We start from the raw sequence: 25,761 nt of genomic DNA on the forward strand, positions 1-25,761 counted from the left end.
CTTGTTAAAATCTGGGCTTTGAAAAATGTACTGAAAAATTTGAAACTATACATTTTTTTTTTTTTTTTTAAACAGCAGGTGAAAAATACCCCACATGCTTATTTAATCTATCTTAAACTTGGCACCCAAAGTAAAGAGATTATGAGTTTCTTGCAGCATTGTTATATTACCCTTCTCCTGTTTTAAACAGATGATTTATTATATTTACATTTAATAACACTATATTAAGCCATTAATACTTATAGGTAAATCATTCTGTAGCTTCAAACTTTCAAGCACACAAAAGAGAGAGAGAGAGAGAGAGTCACAGCACAAAGCATAAAAAAACAGTACAAAGGGCTTTCAAGACTGGAGCAGATGATAATGCTTTATTCAGAGACCCGACACGGGCTGTGTTTCGGTGTCACTGCGCCTGTGTCAGGGGTCAATCTACATCACCAAAAAATATATGTATCACATTCATACATCAAAAACATTTGCCAAAACATTATGACATGCAAATTTACAGTGAGAACATGACTACAAAAATCCATCCAGTACACACCACTTCCTCCAATCAAAAAATGTAAAATATACTGCTTACCGAATATACAAGAAAAAGAATATGACCATGTAAAAAAAACAGTCTAAGTCCACTCTAGAAACGCCTCTTTGGGGGGTTTGTTTTTTAATATATTTTTTAAAATTCTATAGCGATTACATTTTTATAGTTTTAATATATTTTTCATATCTTGCATTTTTAGAGCGGACTTATACTACATTTTTTACATGCTCAGACTATGTCTTTTACATTTTTTGGTTGGAGGAAGTGGTGTTCAGGCACTGTTGGTTTTTCACAGTCCCTTTAGACTCATTTTTGTTGCACTGCCGGTGCATTGCATGTTCAACCACTGCAGCCATTTTATTCGTTGTCAAAGGCTAGATCACTTAGTTAAACTGTCATTATATTCATTGTAATATGTTGGTTCACCTCTTACTTCTTATTTGCATTTGTCACTATTTATATGGATTTTTATAGTCATGACCTCATTGTAAATTTGAATGTCAATGTTCTGGCATATGTTTTTGATGTATGTATGTATGATAAAAATCCCTGTGCACTTACCGTATTCATACACCACACATTTAGAACAGACTTGTTGGCATGTGTTGTTCCAATTCTGGCTTTATTTGAGTCCTGTCTAAAACCTTAGATTTTGATGCTACTTTTAAATCTTAACCCCATTTATTCCTGATCAGAACCTTGCCAGTTTAAATCATTTTCTTAATAAATAAAATTCCCCTATATCTGGTAATGCTTCAGAATTGATTAGTTTTAATAACATTCTTACCTGTCCAGCTTTACTAAACCGATGGCCCGCTAGTATCATGTGAAAAGCAAACTTTCGCACCATTGGACTTTTCATGTTGATAAAGCAATGTGCTGCCTGCTCCAACAGAAGTGCACTGCGTAGGTCAGAATCCTACATAAAGAATGAAAGCATGCCATTTTCATTTAAAAGCTGAAAATTCTTTCACTTCAGAGAAATGTGTGAACATTTCATCCTACCTGTCTCCCCCTATGGTACAGAAATTTGTATATTATGAACAGTGAGCTTTATACAACATACTCAAAGATGGAATAGGAATCTAAAATAGAATTTTATTTAATACATGGCCTGCCATCTTGTTAGAGCCTGCAGCAGAGCATGAGCATCATCTCTGCAAAAAAAAAGATCATGAGCTCAATAAAAAGCAAACAATACATAACTCAGTACAAAGGAAAGGCAATAAGAACATTTTCTCGTCTTATCTGAACCTTTGCCAGAGAAAACTAATCAGGGCAATATAATAGATTGCAGGCTTTAATTTATAGTTGTTGTATATCGGTGATTAATGAGTTGTGGCCCAGGAGAGTTAATATTTAGGACCTGCTTTACACACTGGTCTTCCTTAGGTCACTACCTCCCCACTGCCTTGACTGCTCGCTTAGACTGTGAGCCCTTTGAGGCAGGCTTATTGTACCTGACAAAATATTCTAAATTACCTTGTGCTAAAACTGGGAAAGTGGTCAAGAAATACCAAATCATCATTCTTGCAACAATGAAAACATTCATTAAGCACATTTCTGCACAGTAAGTACATCATTAAAAAAGTGTTTATCTATGCAAGAAATGGGCTTATCTGGTGACCAATGATAAGGCAACTTAAAAAATGCTCAATATCAGCTAAAAGGGGGTGGGGGGGGGGGGGGGGGGGAGGAAGAGGTTTTAAAAATGTTTGATATCACCAAGCATGCTGAACTTCCTGAGATACTAATTGAACATAACTGGTCTGTTTCCACATAGCCAAGTAGTAACAATTTTAATGGTTGGGGACTACTAGGCACTTCATTCATACAAAACTTGGAATGAAACTGAACAAAACTCAGAAGTTATAAGAGTGCTGGGGGTAAGGGGTAGAGGAAAGAGAGAGAGAAAAAATATATCAGTGAGGGAGACAGAACCAAAATCAAAGAGCTAATAAGACCAGTTTTCCTACAGGAAACTACAGTAAAAATAGATGTTGCTAAACTTAATTAAAATACTATAGACACTTCTTCAGATCATTATGATATTAAGATAAATTGTATTGTTTCTAAGATACTAGACCTGCTGTTTTAAGATGTTGATGTTCTAACCTTTCCAAGCCTCACTAATAATTAGAATTGTTGTTACAAAACGTAGAGTACTCCGTAACTCCAGTTCACAATTTCCATGCGTCCTCCTAATGTTCCCTACACTTAGGGCCAGATGCACTAAAGTTAACGAGCCCTTAACGAGCAAGTAGTAAACCCTGGCATGCACTAAAGACTTTTTTCTGAGGACGGTAGCAGCTAATGAAAACGGAATGCAGATGAGCAAATTGTGTAGAAACCCTATTGTAATGAGATGCACTAACCTTTTCCGATTGCCTTAACGCTGGAAAATCTAACGAGAGGTCTGTACCTCTCATTGGGGCTGAGTGGGATAAAACTTGGCCAAAGTAACAAAACAAAAAAATCGGGGAACAAAAAAAACGCTCCGCTTAAAAAAAACCCATCACCCACCCCCACACACAGTCTTTAACCCTGCTGCTGAACCCTGAAGAAGAGGTTTCTCTGCTCATCCCCCCCCCCCCCCCCCCCGCAATAATAAAAACGTCTTTTTTGGCAGTGCTTCACTCAGCTGAGAGACCTGGAAGTCTATGAGCCAATCACAGTACATTTAGCTTGGCAAAACACGTTGTGATTGGCTCAGGGACTTCCAGGTCTCAGCTGAGTGAAGCACTGCCAAAAAAGACGTTTTTATTATTGCAGGGGGGAATTACGGCCAAAATGGATGTTTTTTTTGGATGGGTGTCCTCAACTGCACTGTCCTCTGTCGAGCCGCATTGGAGGGGGTGAGCAGCACGGCATCTTTGGGCGGCACAGGGAGCCGTATTTGGCATGCGCAGAGCAGCCAGCATAACTTTTGGCTGCTCTGCGCATGCTCGACCGGCCGACTGTTTAACGATGGAATACAGAATGCAAGTGAGCTACAACGAGCAGCTCATTTGCATTCTTTTTCCTTGATGCATGCCCGTTCCTTACCGATTCGTTAAGGGAATCGGTAAGGAAAGGGCTTTAACGAGTCTTTAGTGCATCTTGCCCTTAGAACTAATACTTGTTTCTTCACCTTAGTTGCTATATAGGTCAGGTCAGATCAGCTCAACTGGTATTTCAGGTAGATCAGCCCATATTAAGCATGGTTTCTTACAAGTGTTTTCTATAGATAGCAGGACATAATCACTTAAGTGGACATCATCATCTGAAGCAGCCAGGATGAACAGCTCTCACAAAGCTCAGAATTAAGTGTAAATTTCTGAGTATGCATGGCCCTTCCCACATGCAGTTGTCTCCTCAGTCTGTTCCATTGCTGAAGAAGGTGAAAGGGAAGTTGTACCTGACCAGTCCTGCTGTCTACACAGAAAGCACTCATTAAAGGTAAGAAAAGCGAAGTTAGTTACCAGTAGCAGGCATTTTTTCAAGGATAGCAAGATAAATAGCCTTACATGTGGATGATGTCATCTGAGTGAGCCTGCGCAGAAACACTCGCCAGTTTATTTACAACAACGTATTAGAACACTGTACCATTCATGCACAAGCCATTGTTTTGCAGGTCCTAGTAAATTAAATTTTTAAGCTGATAGAATTCAGATCCAATAGGAGAGGAGGGAGGGTATGTAAGGCTATTTATTCCACTGTCCGCAGAAAACATCTGCTACAGGTATGTAACTTTGCTTTCTCCGAGGACAAGCAGGATATAATAGCCTTATATGCGAGACTGCCTTCAACAACAACAAAAAAAAGAAACAGAGAATATGTCGAAAACCCTGAACAGGCAAGGGCTGATAAATGGTGATAAACAAGAATTTTTAATATTTGTTTTGAGGAAAGGGCAGTCTGGAACAGAAAATAAATGGACCTAGTTGAGCACGTTGTATTGTAGATCCTAAAGAGATTCTGAAGGACTATCTGGACAAGCTGATACTTGCATCAGGTGCCTTGTTCTAAATAGTATCAGGATGGGAACTGTCTGAAGACCATGTCGCAGCTCTGAAAATTTCCTTTGTGGAGGCTGTCGTGGGCTACTGACACAGTCATAGATCTGTCATTATGATCTGTGATATGACCCTCCAGAGACAGTTCAGCCTGGGTGTAAGTGAAGGAAATGCAGTCTGATAGCTAATTAGAATATGTTAGCTGATTGCAGTCCCCATTCTGTTTGGGTCAAAAGAAACAAAAAGCTGGTTAAAATTCTATGGCCTTTAGTCTTCTCGAAATAGAAGGTCAAGGCTCTCTTACAATCCAAAGTATGCACTGCACTTTCATCTTTATGGGCATGAGGTCTTAGAAAAAAGGTGGAAGGACTATTAACTGGTTAAGGTGAAATTCCAACACTAACTTAGGAAGAAACAGGATGTGTGCGCAAGACCACTCTATTGGTGTAAAACTTTGTGTTGGGTAGATCAGTTAGTAGGGGCCTGGAGTTCACTGACCCCACAGGGTAAAGTGACCACCACCATAAACAGGATCTTCCAGTCAGGTACTTTAGGTGGCAAATATCTAGTGGCTCAAAAGGAGTTTTCATCAGCTGGGTTAAAATGATGTTGAGGTTCCAAGACATTATAGGATGCTTGATGAGAGATTTAATAGATGCAAGCCCCGCATAAAAACAACAAATAAAGGCTGAGCAGCGATCAGTTTACCTTTGTCTTGGTGATAAGTGTCACTTCAGATCACCCGACCTTTAAGAAGCGTCTCAAGACCTTCCTTTTTGGCAGAGCATACGCTACGAGCCCTACAGGAGCCACACCCTTTTAGCCCACAGCTCGCTCTGTGATAACTTTTCACCCACCCTCTCTTTCTTTTCCTCAACAGTCATTTCTCTCTCCTACCTGTGACCTTGTCTACTGTACTTTGTGCTATTGTACTATTGTTTGCTTATTAACTATTGTACGCCACATCGAGCCTGCCCATGGGCGGGAATATTGTGGGATATAAATGTCATAAATAAATAAATAAATAAAAATAAAGTGAACCCTGAGTTGGTCTTAAGATCTGACATGTGTAGTTCAGACAGTTTTTGTGTAGATTAGGAAAATGGATCTAGGGCCTTGCCCTTACACCAGATGGCAAACCTTTTCCATTTAAAACCACATTCTGGAAACCAATAGGACTTGAGAGACACTGAGGCATATTTTCAAAGCACTTAGACTTACAAAGTTCCATAGGATACCACGTAACCTTGTAAGTCTAAGTGTTTTGAAAATGAGCCCCACTATCAAGCAAGTTCAGTGAATACACTATTACACCTCTCAACATCCAAACCATGAGGGCTAGGCTCTGAAAATAAAGATGTTGTAGGGATCCCTGATCCTGAGTTATAAGTAGCAAAAATTCCCAGTCTCCATGGATCTTTGGAAGAAAGCTCCAAAAGAGGAAACCATGCCTGTCTCAGTCAGTAATGGGTGATTAGAATCATGGACTCTGGGTCCTGCTTGAGATTCTGAAGCATTTTTGCTATGAAAGGTATTGCAGGATATGCATACTAAAGTTCCCTCCTCCCCCCCCCCCCCCCCCCAAAAAAAAAAAAAAATGAATGAGGAAGGCATTTGAAGCTATTCTGCCATATGATCCCAGTCTGGAGAAGAATTAAGGGGCTTTGTTGTAATGAGCAAAAAAAGTCTATCGAGAGCATGTCCCACTCTTGAAAGATCTTCTGGGCTACTCTCTCATGCAGAGACCACTTGTGAGACTTTAGTACCAGACTCTGTCAGACAGCTGTCTTTCCTTGTCTGGTATGTGGCTCTGAGGAACATCCTCTTAGAAATTACCCACAAAACCGTCTTGTTTAAAGTGTGGAGGGAAACAGGGATCATTTTTACACGTTTTGGAGTTGCCCAACCTTGAGAGTGTTCTGGGGACGTAGTCAGTGCTTCCTTGACCTAGAGTTAGGGGTTCACATTTTGAGGACGGTAAATCAAATGCTTTTGGATGTTCCAGGGGCATTTAGAGGTAGGAATAAATTTGAAACTTTGTTCCTACGTAAGATGTGTCTGGTTGCTCGCAAATGTATTTTACAGTACTGGATGCCAGCGGAGCACCCAGTCTACTGGCACTGGAAGAACCAACTACACCTTTTAGTGTCTTGGGAGGCGAGAGACTCCTGGTTTTCGCCAAAAAGGAGGAAAAGCTTCCTCGCCGTTTGGGGCCCTTATCTACATATCCTACACCCTCGTGGGCATAGTTTGCTTCTCAATGGATGATTATATGCAATTTTGTAAGCCTGGGAGAACTATCTAGTTCCTAGTTTAAATGCGACAGGTATGCATGTAACTTAAGTGTTCTGTAAGTTATGTGTAATTTCTGCCCTGCCCTTGCTCCATCCATGTATATACCCCTCCCCTCTACTACTACTATTTAGCTTTTCTATAGCGCTGCACAAACAAAGAAGACAGTCCCTGCTCAAAGAGCTTACAATCTAATAGACAAAAAAAAAAAAAAGTAAGCAAATCAAATCAATTAATGTGTACAGGAAGGAGGAGAGGAGGGTAGGTGGAGGCGAGTGGTTACGAGTCAAAAGCAATGTTAAATAGGTGGGCTTTCAGTCTAGATTTAAAGGTGGCCAAGGATGGGGCAAGACGTAGGGGCTCAGGAAGTTTATTCCAGGCGTAGGGTGCAGCGAGACAGAAGGCGTGAAGTCTGGAGTTGGCAGTAGTGGAGAAGGGAACAGATAAGAAGGATTTATCCATGGAGCGGAGTGCACGGGAAGGGGTGTAGGGAAGGACGAGTGTGAAGAGATACTGGGGAGCAGAAGAGTGAGTACATTTATAGGTTAGTAGAAGAAGTTTGAACAGGATGCGAAAACGGATAGGGAGCCAGTGAAGGGTCTTGAGGAGAGGGGTAGTATGAGTAAAGCGACCCTGGCGGAAGATGAGACGGGCAGCAGAGTTTTGAACCGATTGGAGAAGAGAGAGGTGACTAAGTGGGAGGCCAGCAAGAAGCAGACTGCAGTAGTCTAAACGAGAGGTGACAAGGGTGTGGATGAGGGTTTTGGTAGAGTGCTCAGAAAGGGGCGGATTTTACGGATGTTGTAAAGAAAGAAACGACAGGTCTTGGCGGTCCGCTGGATATGAGCAGAGAAGGAGAGAGAAGAGTCAAAGATAACCCCAAGGTTTCAAGCTGAGGAGACAGGGAGAATTGAGAGAGCCATCTCTTCAGTTACAGGCTAAGGCAAAATACCACTACATGTTTGCAATACATTCACAACAGAAAAGGAGAGTGGGAAATGGACCGCAGCACTTCACAGAGTACCAATGGAACATCAAGAAGCAGAAACAACAGTCTTTATTGATGTACATTGAAGACTCAACACGACATCATGTTTCAAGAATATGTGCCTGCCTCAGGAGTCTGAAAATAACTAGTAACTATACATTAGGAATACAATAACGTGTGTTAAAATACAAAAAAAAATACAACATATGCATGAAAATACATTAATGCAAAAAAATGTGTTAAGAATGCAAAAAAGTGTGTTAAAAATGCCATGGAACAATAAAAATAGTAAGAGATTTACATAAATGAATGGAACAATCGATTGTCAGACCAATGCAAACCGCAATAGTCCAGATATCGTCTGTACCCGCAAGTTCTCTAGTCTTGCAAACAATATACAGAAAATTATATGACACCACTGGCACATTTTAGAGGGCCACGAGTGCTTAAAAAATAAACCAGCAATTGCTTACTCAAGAGAGAAAAATCTAAAAGAAAAGTTAGTACCATCTACCCCGCCAGAGTTGAATATTGGGCCACAGGAAACCTACTTGTGACATAAGAAGTGTGGCAGGTGCACCATGTGTTTTCTTGTTTGGGAAACATCGGTGTTTATACATCCTGTCACACAGAAAAGGTATGAATTAAGACAGTGGTTTCCAAACCTGATTTTGGAGGCACCCCAATCAGTCAGGTTTTCAGAATACCCACAATGAATATTCATGAGATAGATTTGCATGTAGTGGAGACACTGCATGCAAATCTCTCTGATTAATATTCATTGTGGTTTGGAAAGCAGCGAATTAAGACATACATCAAATTGCAAATCCACTCACGTTCTTTGTGTATTTGCACTTTTATTGTATTTTGTATGTATTTTAATGTATTTTAAAACAGATGTTATTTTAAAACGAATGTTATTGTATTCCTAATGTATAGCTACTGGTTATCTTCAGACTCCTGAGGCAGGCACATATAGCTGAAACACAGTGCTGGCACAGTGCTGTGCTGAGTCTTCAGTATACATCAATTAAGACTGTTTCTACTTCTTAGTGTTCCGGTTTCCTGTGGGATTTTGGGATTTTCCACTTTTGTGGTCTTTGCATTTGTAATAAATTCACATGCATAAGTGCTAGTATCTATAAATAAACGTGCATAAATAGCATGTAAAGCGAAGATACTTACCTGTAGCAGGTATTCTCCGAGGACAGCAGGCTGATTGTTCTCACATGTGGGTCGACGTCCGCGTAGGCCCAGGAAACGGCAAATTTTTCTCAGCAAAAATAAAGTTTTGCCAGAGTCTTCTAGCGCGTGAACAGCACGCACCACGCATGCACGGACGACTTCCCACCCGTCGCGTGAGCCTGCCTCTTCAGTCAAATCAAAAAGCATATAAACAAACTAACAACAACTCCAAAAGGGGAGGTGGGTGGGTTTGTGACAACAATCAGCCTGCTGCCCTCGGAAAATACCTGCTACAGCTACATATCTTCGCTTTCTCAGAGGACAAGCAGGCTGCTTGTTCTCACATGTGGGGTATTCCCTATGATCCAGGTTCACTCAAAACAATGAACATTGATCAATTGGGCCTCGCTACAGCGAGGACATAACATAGATTGACCTGAAACCATAAACAGGTGTCAAGACTGGACCTCGGACTGGCATCAGGATTGCACCTTGCCTCTTGGCTGGAGCTGGAACTCAGAATGGGTTCAACATCTTGGCTGGAACTGGAACTCAGTGTCTTGGCTGGAACTGGCCCTCAGAGTAGACTCAGCATCAGGGCTGGAACTCGGCTCGAACTCAGCATCTTGGCTGGAACTCGGCCTGGACTCAGGTTATCGGCTGGAACCGGAACTCGGTGTGGACTCAGCAGCTTGGCTGGAACTGAAACTCGGCCTGGGCTCAGGATCTCGGCTGGAACCGGAACTCGTTTCAGCAGCTTGGCTGGAACTGGAACTCGGCGTGGACTCAGCTTGGCTGGAACTTGGCCTGGACCCAGGATCTCGGCTGGAACCGGAACTTGGCCTGGACCCAGGATCTCGGCTGGAACCGGAACTTGGCGTGGACTCAGCAGCTTGGCTGGAGCTGGAACTCGGCTTGGACTCAGCATCTTGGCTGGAACTTGAACTCAGACTGGGCCTCGGACTGGAATCAGGACTGGAGTCAGGCCTGGAGTCAGAAGCTTGGCTGGCAGCGCCACTCGAGCTGGAATCAGAGGCTTGGCTAGAAGTGGAACTCTGAACCGGAGCTGGACCCAGAAGGCTCCACAAAACCTGCATACGAGCCCTGAACTCGGAGCTTCCACAACGCCTTCTTTCAGCGTCCGCTTCAGGAGTATCCCAAAGGGTTGGATCCAAGGAAAGTAGCGATACTCGAAGAGTGTGATAGAAGGATCAAGAGCAGAAACTGGGTTTATGAAGAACCCAAGCCTCCAGAGACGCTTTCTCTCAGCTGCAGCTTCAGGAGTATTCCTCAAGGCTAGATCAGAACAAAGTTTATAGCGGTAATTCTGGAGTGTCATCCAACAATCAAGATCAGAAACTGGGTTGGGACCGGAATCCACACTGGAACTAGGAGCAGAAACCGGGCTCAGCCCCGGATTGTCAACAGAGAAAAAAAGTCATGGCAGAAAACCCAGTTGGAAGGATGATCTTGCCGAGCTCATGGCCTTTGCATTCTGTCACGCTTCTCACGGAAACACTGGGTTTGTGAGCCTTTGGACCACTGCCGTGGAGCGGCAGTGGCAGGCAAAACCACCCCCAAACCAGAGGCAAGGCAGAACAGGACTGGAACCCCGGACTGGAGTTGCAGCAGAGGCAAACAAGCTGGGACAGGCAGAGCAGGAACAGCTAGACTTCACTTGCGCTTGACCGCAGTTCCCCAGGAGTTGAGCCCCTGGGTGCAGGCTGCCGGCAGGACTTACAGGACAGGGCAGGAACCGGATACCAACAAGAAACTCACAACAGAGTCAGGACTAAAAACTGCCAGGCAGCCACTAAAACAGAAACACAGACAGGTGAGAGTTAGGACTGAAAGCTGCCAAGCAGCCACTAAAAAGGAACACAGACACAAGACAAGGAAATGCAGACCAGAAACAAGACTAGGAACTAAGCAATAAAACCAAAGCTAACTACACATAAACAAACTAGAACCAGGCAAGAAACTCAGACTAGAACTGGACTAGGCAGAAGTGCACAGAGCACACCCACATACCAGGGACCTTAGACGATGCAAAGGCAAACACAGAAGTTTCCAGGTGGCTAATAAAGCCCATCAGCAGCTGAAGTTCAAGCTGCAGGAATCACAAGGCAGCTACGGGTGCTGTTCAGGCACAAACAAGAAAAGCAAGTCTGGCAGCCTGGAAGATCCGGACCGGACTGAGCTGAAGTCTGGAACGTGTGACAGTTAATAGCAGCCACCGGTTCAGGTCACCAGAGGGCGAGGTGAGCACAGACAAGGAAACAGTCACCACCGTGACAGAGAAAATCCATAGCATCATTATGCTTCTTGATCTGATCAACAAGATCCTCTACTTTTTCACCATAAAGGTCGTCTCCCCAGCAAGGAACATCCGCCATTCGCTGCTGGACCGAATGATCCAGGTCAGAGACACGCAGCCATGAGAGTCTACGCATCACTATACCTTGAGCAGCAATCCTAGATGCTACATCAAAAGTGTCGAAGGTACCCCTGGCCAGGAATTTTCGACACGCCTTCTGCTGCCTGACCACCTGGCGAAAAGGCTCGGCTTGCTCTGGAGGGAGTGCATCCACCAAGCTAGACATTTGCCTTATCGAGTCCCGCAAGTGAACGCTCGTGAAGAGCTGGTATGATTGAATCTTGGCAGCGAGCATAGCGGTCTGATACGTCTTCCTCCCAAAAGAATCAAGAGTCCTAGCTTCTCTGCCTGGGGGCGCCGAAAAATAGTCTCTAGTACTCCTGGCTCTCTTGAGGGCGGACTCCACCACCATAGAATTGTGGGGTAACTGAGACCTCAACAATCCAGGTTTACCATGGATCCGATACTGGGATTCAGCTTTCTTGGGGACTACAGGGCCAGACAGAGGGGCCGACCAGTTTCGCATAAGGACTTCCTTCAGTACCTTATGCAGAGGGACTGTCACAGTCTCTTTAGGTGGAGAGGAATAATCCAGGACTTCGAGCATCTCAGTCCTGGGCTCATCCTCAACCTCCACAGGGAAGGGAATAGCCGTAGCCATTTCCCGGACAAAAGAGGGAAAGGAAAGACTCCCGGTGGAGATAGTCTCCTTTTTGGTGGAGGGGAAGGTTCAGAGGGAATCCCATAGGACTCATTAGAAGAAAAGTACCTGGGATCTTCCTCTGACTCCCACAAATGCTCCTGCTCAGTATCGGATAAGACCTCTGCTAAGGTACCTCGACACTGGACCTGCCTTGACGCTGAGGAACGATGTCCTCGATGGCGATGTCGAGAGGCCGACGCCCGCTCGAACTGCGACAAAGCTCCTTCCACCGATGTCGAAGGAAAGTTGACCTGGGTGGCAGGCGGCATCGCGGTCGGGGACCTCACCACAGGAGAAGGGCCAGACACCGCTGCAGCAGATGGTACAGAAGGCGCAAGCACCCCCGGCACCGAAGCTGACATAGCAGTTCCTCCAGAAGTTCTGGAAACAAGGCCCAGGCGCTCATCGAGAGCCGCCATCGGAGAAGGCTGCGGGGTCGGTGGGACAGGCGGTGTCAGAATCTGTGGAGGCTCGGGAGCAGGTACCGGGCTGCTAGGAGACCAACGAAGCGGCACCTCCTGTATCGAAGGGGAGCGATCCTCTCGGCGCCGATGCTTCTCGGGTGCTGACTCTCTCGACGCCCCGGAGCTCCCGGCAGTGTGTTGAAGGATATCAATGATGGTGCTTCTTTGCCTTCGCTCGACGCCCGTCGAGACTCCTCGGTACCGAGGAAGACGTGGAATCCTCACATCTCCTCGGGGCCGGGTCTGACGAAGGTCGGTCCCGGGGGGCCTTCATAACAGGAGGCCTCGAGGCAGTTGGAAGACCCACTCGACGCCTCGCTGCTCCCAGCGAGAGTTGGTCTCTCAGCAGCCATTACCTCTCCTCCCGATGTTGATGCTCCTTTCGATGTCAACGCTGACGACCTCGGTACCGATGTCAAAGGACTGGATCGAGCCCCAAAAAGCTTTTCTCGTTGGGCTTCTCGAGACGCTTGGGTCCGTTTCTTCATACGAAGACACAGACTACAAGCGTCTTGGCTATGGTCAGGCCCAAGGCACTGAACACACCAGGCGTGGGTTATCGGTACCTGAGATGGTCCGGTTGCACAGAGTACAACGTTTGAAGCCTCTGGGTGTCTTCGATGACATGGAAGGGAAAACGGCTTAGGCGAAATCAAAAGACGTGATTGTGCCTGATAAAAGAAAAAGGGCACAAAAATAAGGGAATAACCCAGCCGTCACGAAAAACAAAGGAAACTTGAAAGGGGACAAAACTAAAAGTACACTACGGGAACTTTTTTTAAAAAATGACAATAATAATAAAATTTTTAAAAAATTAGGAGAAAAAAGCGAAAACTCGAAGACTCTTTCCTGGGCCTGAGAGGAGCGCAGAAAAAAAAAAAACTACCGCACCTCAATGCAGAGAAAAGAAAACTGAAGAGGCACACTCACATGACAGGCAGGAAGTCGTCTTCGCATGTGCGGTGCGCACTGTTCACGCACTAGAAGACTGGCAAAAGTTTTTATTTTTGCTGAGAAAAATTTGCCGTCTCCTGGGTCGACGCGGGCATCAATCCACACGTGAGAACAAGCAGCCTGCTTGTCCTCGGAGAAGATTAGGTACACTCTTATAGAATTAGGGAATGGGGAAGTAAATAAGCCTTTATTATTCCAAAGGGCCAATTTTATGTGTGGCACTGAAATGAGAATCTAAGGAACCATAAACGTAACCATCTCTAGAAAAATGTGGCAACTCACCAGGTTTTAGTAATATCTTCCCAGAGAACGTCACAATTATGCATTTGACTGAAATTTAATTTATATTGTGTATGTGTGTCTAAAGACAGTTTCAGACATATACACTTACATATTCTGGCCCCCACCCCCACATAAATGGCTCAAAAAAAAATACCAACCCAAACTTAAAGCTAATGTATTTCTACATTTGCCTTTTGTACCTGTGGAATACAGAAGAATTAACATGAAATTCAGCTGCTCATCACACACTAATAGTGAATCAATGCTCTAAAATCTAACTATAAATATATCAACCAAGGAACCAATGAAAAAACACAAGCAAGCACTGAAATATGAGGTAGGCCGCAGGTAGGGTCAGTACTTGGCCATAAAATCTAAGATGGGTTACAATGGCACTAGAAGAATAGCAGTTCTTGGGAGACTTATAACTATGTGCTCACATACAGGAGAATACTGTAGAATTTGCAAAGAGAGGGGAATTAAGATACATCCAAAAAGAAAAATCTTACCTCACTGGTCAAGCGTATCAAAAGAGCTGCAGCTTCTGAATATTTGCCTTGGCTCTTCAAAATTTCAGCACTAAGCAGGACACATCTCTCAGCTAGTACCATACTCCTACGGATAACAGCACAAATCTAATTAAATAGAGAACACCATTCTTTGTGACAGTATTCCTTAAGAATAACTTCAATGATCTCTTCTAAACTGGAAACGTGCTGTATAATAAAAAGGGAAACGATTTTGGATTTAGTCCACGCTTTTTCTGTAGTAGCTTAAAGCAAGTTACACTTGAGCATACAGTAAGTGTTCTCTTGTCCCCAGAGGGTTTACAATATAATTTTATATCTGAGGCAATGGAAGTTTATGCGACTTGTCCAGGATCACAAGCAGCATTAAAACCCTTCTTAGCCCATTACTCTAACCATTAGGTTACTCCACTCCACGGTAAATTGCATGTGATGATATGCACCACCTGTTATGACAGAGCTTAAATGGACTATATATTCATTAGGCAGCAATACAATAGGAAAGTTAGATCAAGGAATATGGATTGAAAGCTTCCACATTAGGTCTTAAAGGAGTGGATTTATAGTGAAGCAGGAATTTTAGGCACCACTGGTGGCGCGGCAGTTTGGACACTGCCATTTGGATGCCACCAGTCAGACACCTATACACAGACTTCTTGGTGCCCAAATGTCAACGTCCGAAGGTCTAAAAGTCTTGCTGATCATCTGCCCCCCCCTAGAGTCCAGGCAGGAGCTCTCCCTTGCTAACTTGTCTCTGGCGCACCTCCCCATGTCAGCACTTTCTCCTGTTCTTCTCCACCTCCCTAAACACCTGTTTCCATGGAGGGGAGGCAGGGCAGAGCTCCTGCTGGGGCTCTCATGGTTCAAGCTGTCACAGAAGCGTTTTTTTTTTCCGCCACTGGGGAGGTGGGGAAGAGAGGCAAGTTGGTGAGGAGAGCTCCTGCCGGAGATCTCGCAGTTCCTGCTGAGGCTCTCGGGGCAACACTGAGGGAGGCAGAGAGACCAACTATCCTGCTCGGGCAATGCCAAAAAGTCACAGGTGTCCAACAGATGGTATCCAGAGGTCATGGGCGCCTAATCAGTGAGGCCCAACAGTCATGTCCTCTATTTACAGGCACTTTCTAGCTATCTCTGCAAGTAAACATAAGAACATCAAAGGCCAGAAGGCGGCTCACAATAACCTGCACTCTCCTCAAAGAGTACATGTTGCATACATGTACTGGCTTGGCATGAGGAGGAGCAGTTTTTATGCTCCTTTACACACCAGGACCTCCTTACATTGGGAGATTGCTAATATCCAGGCGTAGCACTTATATTCCTTACTTTAACAAACTGTGCTGTATCCATTTTTTTTAAGTAGATGAGGCAATGAATACTGTTTGTAGCTTTCCAAGGAGTGGAGGAGTTATAAGCAATTTGTTCCAAAGTAAAGTGAATACATACAGGTAATGTCAGTGGGCATAGATATTTGTTCTACAGTCCAACTGGTAGAGGGTTTCATGCTCCCAAATAAGCCACAGAGAGATCAGGTCTTCACAAGTTTGAACTTGTTCAGAGAGAGCTACATTCATTGTGGCAAATGTCTGATTACACCCATCGCCTGAACAGACAAGATTTCCACAGGAGAGAGTCACTGCAAGGGTGCAAGGAGTATAAAACTCACACACAGAAATAGAAAGCGAATCTGGGAAAGCATTGTGGCTCACCTGTAACGGATGTTTTCCTTAGATAGCAGGATGGATCATGTACCCTTCTCAGAGCTCAGAATTTACTGTAAAATTCTTAGCTTGCACAAATCTCCCTAGGGCAACATGCAGAAAACCCCACAGTAGAGCCGGCTCAGCATGAGGCTGTACCATGAAATTAGCGCTCCCAAAACAGTGCATCATGTTATAAGTAATGAACATGTAAATTACTGCCACATTAAAATTGCAGCAGTACTCCGCAGCTCATTGCTAAATGTCCCCCTTCCTGTTACAGGAAGAGTGACATGTTAAAAAAAAAAAAAAAAAACAAGCAGTGGCCCAAAAAGCATGCCCTCGGTATTTTGCAATGGCCCCTCCTACCCTGTCAAATTAATCACCCAGACCGATCCCCCCTCCTATCTTGACATCCCCGTCTGAAAAAATATTCCCCCTCTCCAAAAGAAAAACATCTCTGGTGTCTAGTGGCACTCACCCCCAACTCCACTTGAAATGACTAACAAAACAAAGTCCCTGATGTCCAGGCAAGCAGAACTTTTTCCTTTACATGGCAGACTGCCCCACCTAGTATATCCCAGGATGCACTGTGCAGGGCAGGTGCTGCCATTTTTGAAAACAGCAGTGCCAGAGATATGAGCAAGAGTTCATCACTCCTGCCTCATTTAAGTTTATTTATTTACTGCATATACCATTCTATGCGGTCTACAAACTAACATACAAATAGTCATAAAAACATATAAAATTCATCATAGACAAAACATGGTCTCCTAGTTAATTCTTACAAGGTTTGTCTCTAGGGGTACTGCTAGACACCAGGGAGGAAGGTGTACCACTAAACTACCAGAGATGTTTAATATTGGGGTGGGGAGGGCCACTAGGGGATTTATTTTTATTTTTCTTTAATTCAGGGGCACTGTTGTCAGGTTGAGGAAAGGGAAACGGGACTTGATATACCGCCTTTCTGAGGTTTTTGCAACTACATTCAAAGCGGTTTACATATATTCAGGTACTTATTTTGTACCGGGGCAATGGAAGGTTAAGTGAGTTGCCCAGAGTCACAAGGAGCTGCAGTGGGAATCGAACTCAGTTCCCCAGGATCAGACAAGAGGCCACTGGACTACCAGGGATTTCGTAAACTTTAAGGGCAGTGGTATGTGGTTTGGTTGGGGGGGGGGGGGGAGAGGTTGACTACCAGGAAAAAAGGAGGGGGGTCAATGCTGAAACCTACCAGGGTTAGGGAGTTTGGGTCAAGGGGTTTTCCTTAGCACTTGTACACCACTTCAGACCTGGCGGTAGAATTCTCATGCTGTAAACATCAGCGCACAGATCTAAGACGTCTCTGGATTGCGGTGGATTTGCTAATAGTCTCTTTCTCATGTATTTTAAAATGCTGTGTGATATCATCTATTGCCTGAGTTAATCTGGGCACTAATCTTCTTTCTGCATCATGTGGCCCATAATGAGCTTGTAGAACACTTGTTAATTCCACGCTACAGCCCACGGTAGCTTTCTGTATTGCCCCGCTGTGCGCAACAGTCTCCTCAGTTGGTTTCAAAGCTCAAGAATGAATTCAACTCTCAGGAAGGTGAGAGGGATTGTGTGCCTGGGCAGTCCTGCTGACCACAGAAAACACCTGTTACAGATAATGATTTTTCATTCGATTGGCAGGACTGAGTCAGATACATAAGTGGCTAACTCCCAAGTTAAGACCACTTACATCCTTAATATTTACGTGCAACCTGCACCAAAAAGTGCAAGAATTGCTACCTCACACAGATTGGCCAGCACAGCTCAACTGAAAGCACCATGCTTTACTGTGGCTTAGCTCAAGTTAGTAGTGTGAATTAAAGGTACAAAGCAAGGATCAAACCACTGCTTTAAAAAAATTTGCAGACTTTAGGCGAATCACTTTAGCTATGGTGCCACTGATTTGATCAGACTTTAGTGTGTAGAGCAATACCGATTTATTCATCACAAAAATGGATACAGGAATCCAGCCAATTCTGATATACAAAGTTGATTGGGGATAAAGATGACAAAGAGCTAAATAGATTTCCTGATGGATTTAGTTATTTTGAAGTAGAAGGTGAGAGCCTACTTACAATGCAGTGTTGTACTGGCATTCAGGTGGATTCCTATGATGCTTTGAACAGAATGTAGAAAGCTCAATGATGTGCAAAAGTGTTACTACTTTGGTTAACACTTGGAATAAGTTTAAAGAACTGCTTTGTTATGATGAAAGTTGTGTATGGCTCAAATTACTAGATGCTTGGAGTAATAGCTACTAAGAAGAGTACCTGTAATAAAAATTGTAAACCACATAGTTGTTTCAGGGATCACTTGCGGTTTATCGAGTGCAGAAAATTAAAAAAAAAATTTTTTTTAAAGAAAGAAAACTTCCATGTAAGGGTTGGGGAAGAGTGCACTGGAAGAAAAGTTTTAAAATAAATGTGAGTTAAGGGTGGGAGGGGAACACTGGATAGTCACAGAATCTGGAGAATCAAATTTCATTTAGTTTACACATATTGTTTTGAGTGTGCCTGAGAAGCGCGACTGACTACATCACTGGAGCTGCTATGATATGCTTTATTCAGTGCTGACTCTAGCTCACGTTGAAGTCTTTTTGCCAGTGTGGCCCCTGCTTCAAAAATAATGAAGATCACTGCTCTAGCAACTTAAAAAAATCCTGTATGGAAGGAAACACAGAAGGGCAGACAAAATTTTGTCAAATTTGCTACGTAGGATAATAACTTAAGATTATTGTACATTAAAGTAAAGCTGGTCACCTGTAGCAGATGTTTTCTGAAAACAACAGTTCCTCAATCACACAAAATGAGTGATATGACCCCGCTTGATCCATAAGTACATAAGTAGTGCCATACTGGGAAAGACCAAAGGTCCATCTAGCCCAGCATCCTGTCACCGACAGTGGCCAATCCAGGTCAAGGGCACCTGGCACGCTCCCCAAACGTAAAAACATTCCAGACAAGTTATACCTAAAAATGCGGAATTTTTCCAAGTCCATTTAATAGCGGTCTATGGACTTGTCCTTTAGGAATCTATCTAACCCCTTTTTAAACTCCGTCAAGCTAACCGCCCGTACCACGTTCTCCGGTAACGAATTCCAGAGTCTAATTACACGTTGGGTGAAGAAAAATTTTCTCCGATTCGTTTTAAATTTACCACACTGTAGCTTCAACTCATGCCCTCTAGTCCTATTATTTTTGGATAGCGTGAACAGTCGCTTCACATCCACCCGATCCATTCCACTCATTATTTTATACACTTCTATCATATCTCCCCTCAGCCGTCTCTTCTCCAAGCTGAAAAGCCCTAGCCTTCTCAGCCTCTCTTCATAGGAAAGTCGTCCCATCCCCACTATCATTTTCGTCGCCCTTCGCTGTACCTTTTCCAATTCTACTATATCTTTTTTGAGATACGGAGACCAGTACTGAACACAATACTCCAGGTGTGGTCGCACCATGGAGCGATACAACGGCATTATAACATCCGCACACCTGGACTCCATACCCTTCCTAATAACACCCAACATTCTATTTGCTTTCCTAGCCGCAGCAGCACACTGAGCAGAAGGTTTCAGCGTATCATCGACGACGACACCCAGATCCCTTTCTTGATCCGTAACTCCTAACGCGGAACCTTGCAAGACGTAGCTATAATTCGGGTTCCTCTTACCCACATGCATCACTTTGCACTTGTCAACATTGAACTTCATCTGCCACTTGCATGCCCATTCTCCCAGTCTCGCAAGGTCCTCCTGTAATCGTTCACATTCCTCCTGCGACTTGACGACCCTGAATAATTTTGTGTCATCGGCGAATTTAATTACCTCACTAGTTATTCCCATCTCTAGGTCATTTATAAATACATTAAAAAGCAACGGACCCAGCACAGACCCCTGCGGGACCCCACTAACTACCCTCCTCCACTGAGAATACTGGCCACGCAATCCTACTCTCTGCTTCCTATCTTTCAACCAGTTCTTAATCCATAATAATACCCTACCTCCGATTCCATGACTCTGCAATTTCTTCAGGAGTCTTTCGTGCGGCACTTTGTCAAACGCCTTCTGAATGCAGAGAACCTTACAGACCTCTCAGGAACATGAAAGCCTTCACAGCTCATACAGTAGCTCCCATGACTATCTACACTGATATTTAGATTTCACTGACAGTGAGACCACCACTGAAGGGGATATCTGTGAATTTTGTTAATAATAATGAACATGCTACAGAAATATAATGAGAAACTGTTGAGCAGTGTGAAGTTCCTATGGTCAGTGGAATGCAAGCATTAAGGCAAACGAGATATGAGTCCACAGGCCTGTGAAAGCAATAAGGGAGTCATAGAACAATGAGGGAATAGAATCGGCCTTGAGCAGCCTGGTGAAACAGAGACAGTCTGTGCTGGGGTAGAAAGAATGTTGATTGCAGCCATTTGTAGATAAGAAATGTGAGAACAAGCTTCAAAGGGATGACGTGCACATATTGGGTGCAGTGTGTTTGTAAGTGTATTTAAACTGAAGAGAAAATCAGTATCTTAAGCAAAGCAAAGCAATAGCAAAGCTGAGCAAGCATATATCTCTGTATTACTGCTAAGCAAATATATATCTCTGTATTATTGATAAAAATAGTCTTTGCTTCCAGCTGGGCGTTCCCCAGATGCTTCTGTCCGACGGAGGGCAGTCGACAAAAATAAAAATTTTTTGATTATTCTTTTTATAACAGGTGTCAGTTTCTTTGTTTACACACATATAGGGTGTAAATCAACAAATTGGCAACCGCGGAAGGACGCGGCTGCCGTCGTTTGGATTAAGTTTTTGGATTTGTTATCGTGTGACTTTCTTTCCTATGATTTCCATAAATGGCCAGCCTGGATTGAGTAGGTTATAGACTGTCAGTCAGCTGAACCGTGAGTATATCTTGAAGCAAAGTCTTTTGAAAAATTGCTTCTTTATTTTTATTCTTGTATCTTTCATTATTTATATTATTGTTTGCTGTGTATTTTGCTAGCTTAGGCATTGTCTGTTATTACATCATGAGACCTTTTCAGTCTAAGAACGAACCTTCCCCTAAACCCGCTGCAGAGGGTCAGGGAGAAACATCTAGCACTCCTTATGTTTTGTATGTAGATAGCCGAAAGAATTGTTCACCTCTTGTGCATGTTAAAGATACTTTTCCCTTTGAAGCTCCCGTTATTCAAAAGGTCTGTGAGAAATGGGCAGGATATGCAACTAAAGACCCATTCCTGGCATGGCCAGGCACGGGATCTTTTGCTCGTCCCCAAATATTGTCAGTTCAAAAGTACATTCAACAGCACAAAAAGGGTAAATCCCTTCAGAAACATCTGCATGTCCTTAATCTCTTTATGGTAACAGCAGATTTGTTTCACTCTGATAAAATGAAAATAGATACACAAGCACGTGAAACCGCACGCATGCAGGCAAACGAGGACAGCCATAAGCTGCCCCCACCTTATCAAACTTCGCTGACTACACATTTTTTCTATCCCTTTACATGAGGATTCTCGTGATCTTACCTCCTTTGTTTTTCAAAACCAAGCATACCGCTGGACGCGTATGCCTCAAGGTTTTACTGATAGCCCTACTGTCTTTTCAAAACAGCTCATGTCTGATCTCACTGACTTCATTTCACTTTTACCTTCAAATGTTTCCCTGTTTGTCTATGTTGATGACATTTTATTATCTGCGCCAACTCGAGAATTGTGTATCAAATATACACTTGATCTTTTTCTTTTACTGTATTCTCTCGGGTATAAGTGCAACAGATCTAAATGTCAGCTAGCCTCTCCAGTAGTTACTTTCCTCGGTCAACAAATTGGTAAAGACACATGTTAGACAAAGAATTGTTAACTAATGTACAGGCTGTCACAATGCCCACTTGTCTCAAATCCCTAAGATCCATTCTTGGTTTACTAAACTATTGCAGACATTGGATACCAAATTATTCAGCACAAATTATGCCTCTTTATTCTTATCTTCAAGTACCTGCTGGTTCCTGCTCACATACCCCAATTGTTCTTACCCCTGAACACCAATCTCTGTTATCCTCCATCATTGCTACCATTTCTTCTTGTGATCCCTTATCCACTGTTGATCCGTCTCAGCCCGTGCATATCTGGGTTACTGACCATACAAATACTTGGGCTGCTTTTATCAATCAAGAAAATGATCTGACTTTCCCAGTCTGCTTTTTGTCAGGGACTTTCTCAGCAGTTGAAAGGGGTTTTCCTCCCTTTTCCAAACATCTAGTTGCGGTTTGTGCTGCAATTTCCAAATGGAGATCTATTATGCCACATTCATCTATCATTCTTCACACCCAACATTCAGTTCATCATATGATGTCTGCTAGTCAGGCCGCACTCACTAGTACCCGGTATGGAAAATATCAAGCTATTTTACTAGGTCAAGATATTACTACAAAACCAGTGACAGAGCAACAGTCAAAACAATTAGCATTGTTGTTTCCCCCCTCAGTACTGTTAACTCATCCCGACTCTAAGCCACCGTGGCTTACTTTACAGTTTGCCCCGGTGGAGGGAGGATTTATATGGTTTACAGATGGTGCTAGCCATGAAGGTATTTCTGCACTTGCAGCATTACAAGTCAACACTGATTTAAAAATAGTACAGAAACACCAACTACTGTGTCCACCTCAGCACACAGCACAGCATGCAGAATTACTAGCAGTTATAACCGCCATACAACACACGCCGCGGCAAACGTCAGCTACAATATATTCTGACAGTTCTTATGTTATTAGCTCATTGCAGTACCATCTCCTGAAATGGCAACGTAGAGGTTTTATTACATCTAATGGTAAAACTTTACAGCACCTCCGTTATTGGGAATTGCTTTTTGATTTACTTCAGGCTCGTGAGGCTTTAGGGGTTAAGACAGCTTTTATTTGGGTCCCTGAACATACAGGTGCTAACAGTTTTGAAGCCCGTGGTAATCAGCTTGCTGATACAGCGGCTACGGAAGTTGTTAGTTCTCAGGCTATTCCCTTATGCATGGTTGTTACACGCACTGGTAAAAGTACTGCTCAGACTATTTTACCCCCCACACCATTGGAGCAAGCAATCTGGAAAAATACAGGGTGTATCTCTACTTCTACCGGCTGGATACATCCTTCTGGAAAAACTTGTTTGTCCACAGCTGAAGCTATTACTAAACTTACTGCAATACATGGTGAGCACCATGATTCTATTTCAGCTTTGGTTGCTTCTTTATCTTTATTGTATTGGAACCCCAATCTTAGAGAATTGGCGGAATCTATTGTTAAAACATGTCTTTCTTGTGCTGTGACCATTCCCCGTAGAGGTCCAGCCTGTTGAGAATTGGGGGGTCCCGAACCCCCCCCCAGGAAGGCTAGAGTGACCTTAATCTGACTCCATCTCTAAATAACACTAGTACTGGGGTAATCAGGGAGTTATTGCCTCTAAGGGAGAAGTTAGGTCTAAGGAAAAGATACCAGCCTTATGACAAGTTATACAATGCATTTATACTTACAGCCTTTGATCATTAAGTGAAGCCCACAAATCATCATTTGGAATGAGGAGTTTATTTGCTAAGGTATAAGTCAAATCAGTGATTGACAACAGGCATGTACAATCAATTAATTATAGGAATATAATAAGCTGCAAACAGGTGTTAATTATTTGCTAATCTTTTATAATTTCTTTTACCAATTAGAGGTTTTACAAGGGAAAGCAATTAGGTAATTTGTTAATTCTGCTGGACACATTGGTTTCCCTTGGAGAGAGAGTGCCAACCCTTGTCTCTCTAACTCAAACCAGGAAATACCCGGATTTTTATAGGTGCCCTCAGGATATGGGTAATATGACAGTAGATATACCTGATTGGGTCTATGCTAATGTCATAGTTGTCACTGATTGGCTCATGCTAATGAGTAGCTTCTATCTTGCTACGCCTTTCCTTTCTCACACCAGCTGACCACAATCCTGCTCACAGGAAGTCTCCCTCCTCTCTGGAACAGCTAGTTCCCTATTTTCTTTGCACCTGCTATGACTCACTTATTTCTCAACTTGTTTTTCTAACTTACATTAGAGAAAATTCCACTTTGTAACAGATACGGGCTTCCATTTTGTGTTGAAATCCTCTATTTTGTTTCCATATCTATTGACTTAACTTTTAGGCCTCAATCTGGGCTACAAACTAGGCCATACTTTTCCAGGAAGCTCCCAGTTATGTTAGCCATCAGATTTCTGACTCAGCCAAGGTCTGTAATGGCCTGAGCTCTATGACTGGGCCCTCCACCATTCCAGTGGAGGGGTCTCTGGCTGTACCATAATTATACATTCCCCACTTGTCACCCCCTCTGGGGAGGGGTGACACAAAGCTCGTCAAGCTTGTCATCATCCATTCCAGAAGGTGGCAAGCTATCAAACTAGAGGGCGAGTTTTGGTCTTACAAATTGCTAGAAGGTATGGTGCAAGACAGGAAACTTCATTCTCAGGTGATATATTATTTGGGCATATGGAATTCCCTTTATATTACCCAATCCCTTGGGCCTTAATCCTGATGTCATCTCTCTTGAGACTTACTCAAACCTGTAGTGAGAAAGGTTTTATGAATGGGACAAATTCATGAGTTCATCTACAAAATCTCATGAAGTATCAGTATGTGGGTAATAGCAATTTCAGGTGGATCGTACTAATAAACACTTTCAGGTCTTTCTATGGCTTCTAGTGTATCTGTTGCATAGTGCATGGGGAGATAATCTAATGTATCTATCTCAGTGGGCTTGGGAAGGAACAGTGGTTTTGATTAAGCATTGTTATGGGCTCAACAAATATATGGTTAGTACTCTGATTGCAGGCTGTTTAAGGTTGTAGGTATTCAGAATCCTTAAACAGGTCGGAATTCCTGGACCTTACTGTTACTCATCATTGGCATCCAATCATGAGCACTAAAAAGTGGATAGCAAGTATGAGGTTGCCTTATACAGCAAAAATGGTCAATCCTAAGAAAATTTATATTAACAAAGGTCATGCATGGATCTTGACATATGCATAATGACCTGGAAGTATGGGAAGCATTTTATATATCCGTTACCCCACTTGGAGCTTAGTCAAACCTACAGAAAGACATGCAGCTTAAGTAAGCCTACACCAAAGTTAAACAAATGCATAACTAGTTGATACTAACAGGGTTTACACCTACATTATGATATCTTAGCCAGTATTAGGGTGTGATGTTACCCTTGTATCTGAGCAATATCAACTTCAATTTAAATTACATAAACAGAAATAACGGGGAAACTCTTAGAAAAACAATAAGAACAATACAGGAAATATTAGGAAAATAAAAATAAAACCTTTTCAATATATAGACAGGATTACTGCTAAACTAAAAATAAAACAAAATATGAATCTATAATGTCCTTAAACAGCAACAGTAAATCTCAAGTGAAGTATCAGTTCTTAATCCTCTTTCATCGATCATGGTTGAGGCAGAGATCTGGAAGATCTAACAGGGCTGGATTTTCACAGCAACTTGGGCAAGGAATCAGTAGAAGTGACAGTCTTAATACTAGGAATTGGGATTTGCAGAATGTATCCCCACTTCTGGCTTGCATAATATGCAAGACAGATTGGTAATTACTACGAAGAGATGATCAAATAACAATAGTTAAGTATATGGAACAAAAGAAAAGGGTACCAAAAAAACAATAAAAATTAAAA

The 25,761-nt window shown here is 43.0% G+C and overlaps 1 protein-coding gene across 2 annotated transcripts in view; it reads right to left on the reverse strand.

The window, feature by feature from the left end:
* Positions 1-25,761, reverse strand: part of TRAPPC8 (trafficking protein particle complex 8) — a 378,205-nt gene that overhangs the window by 159,930 nt on the left and 192,514 nt on the right. For both annotated transcript variants that reach the window (XM_030213866.1, XM_030213855.1), the window contains 2 exons: positions 14,294-14,399; positions 1,332-1,463 (listed from right to left, as the gene is read on the reverse strand). In XM_030213866.1, coding sequence (XP_030069726.1) covers positions 1,332-1,463; positions 14,294-14,399 — 238 coding nt within the window. The remainder of the gene's footprint in view (positions 1-1,331; positions 1,464-14,293; positions 14,400-25,761) is intronic.

Source organism: Microcaecilia unicolor, chromosome 1, assembly GCF_901765095.1.
Source record: "Microcaecilia unicolor chromosome 1, aMicUni1.1, whole genome shotgun sequence".
Lineage (NCBI taxonomy): Eukaryota > Metazoa > Chordata > Amphibia > Gymnophiona > Siphonopidae > Microcaecilia > Microcaecilia unicolor.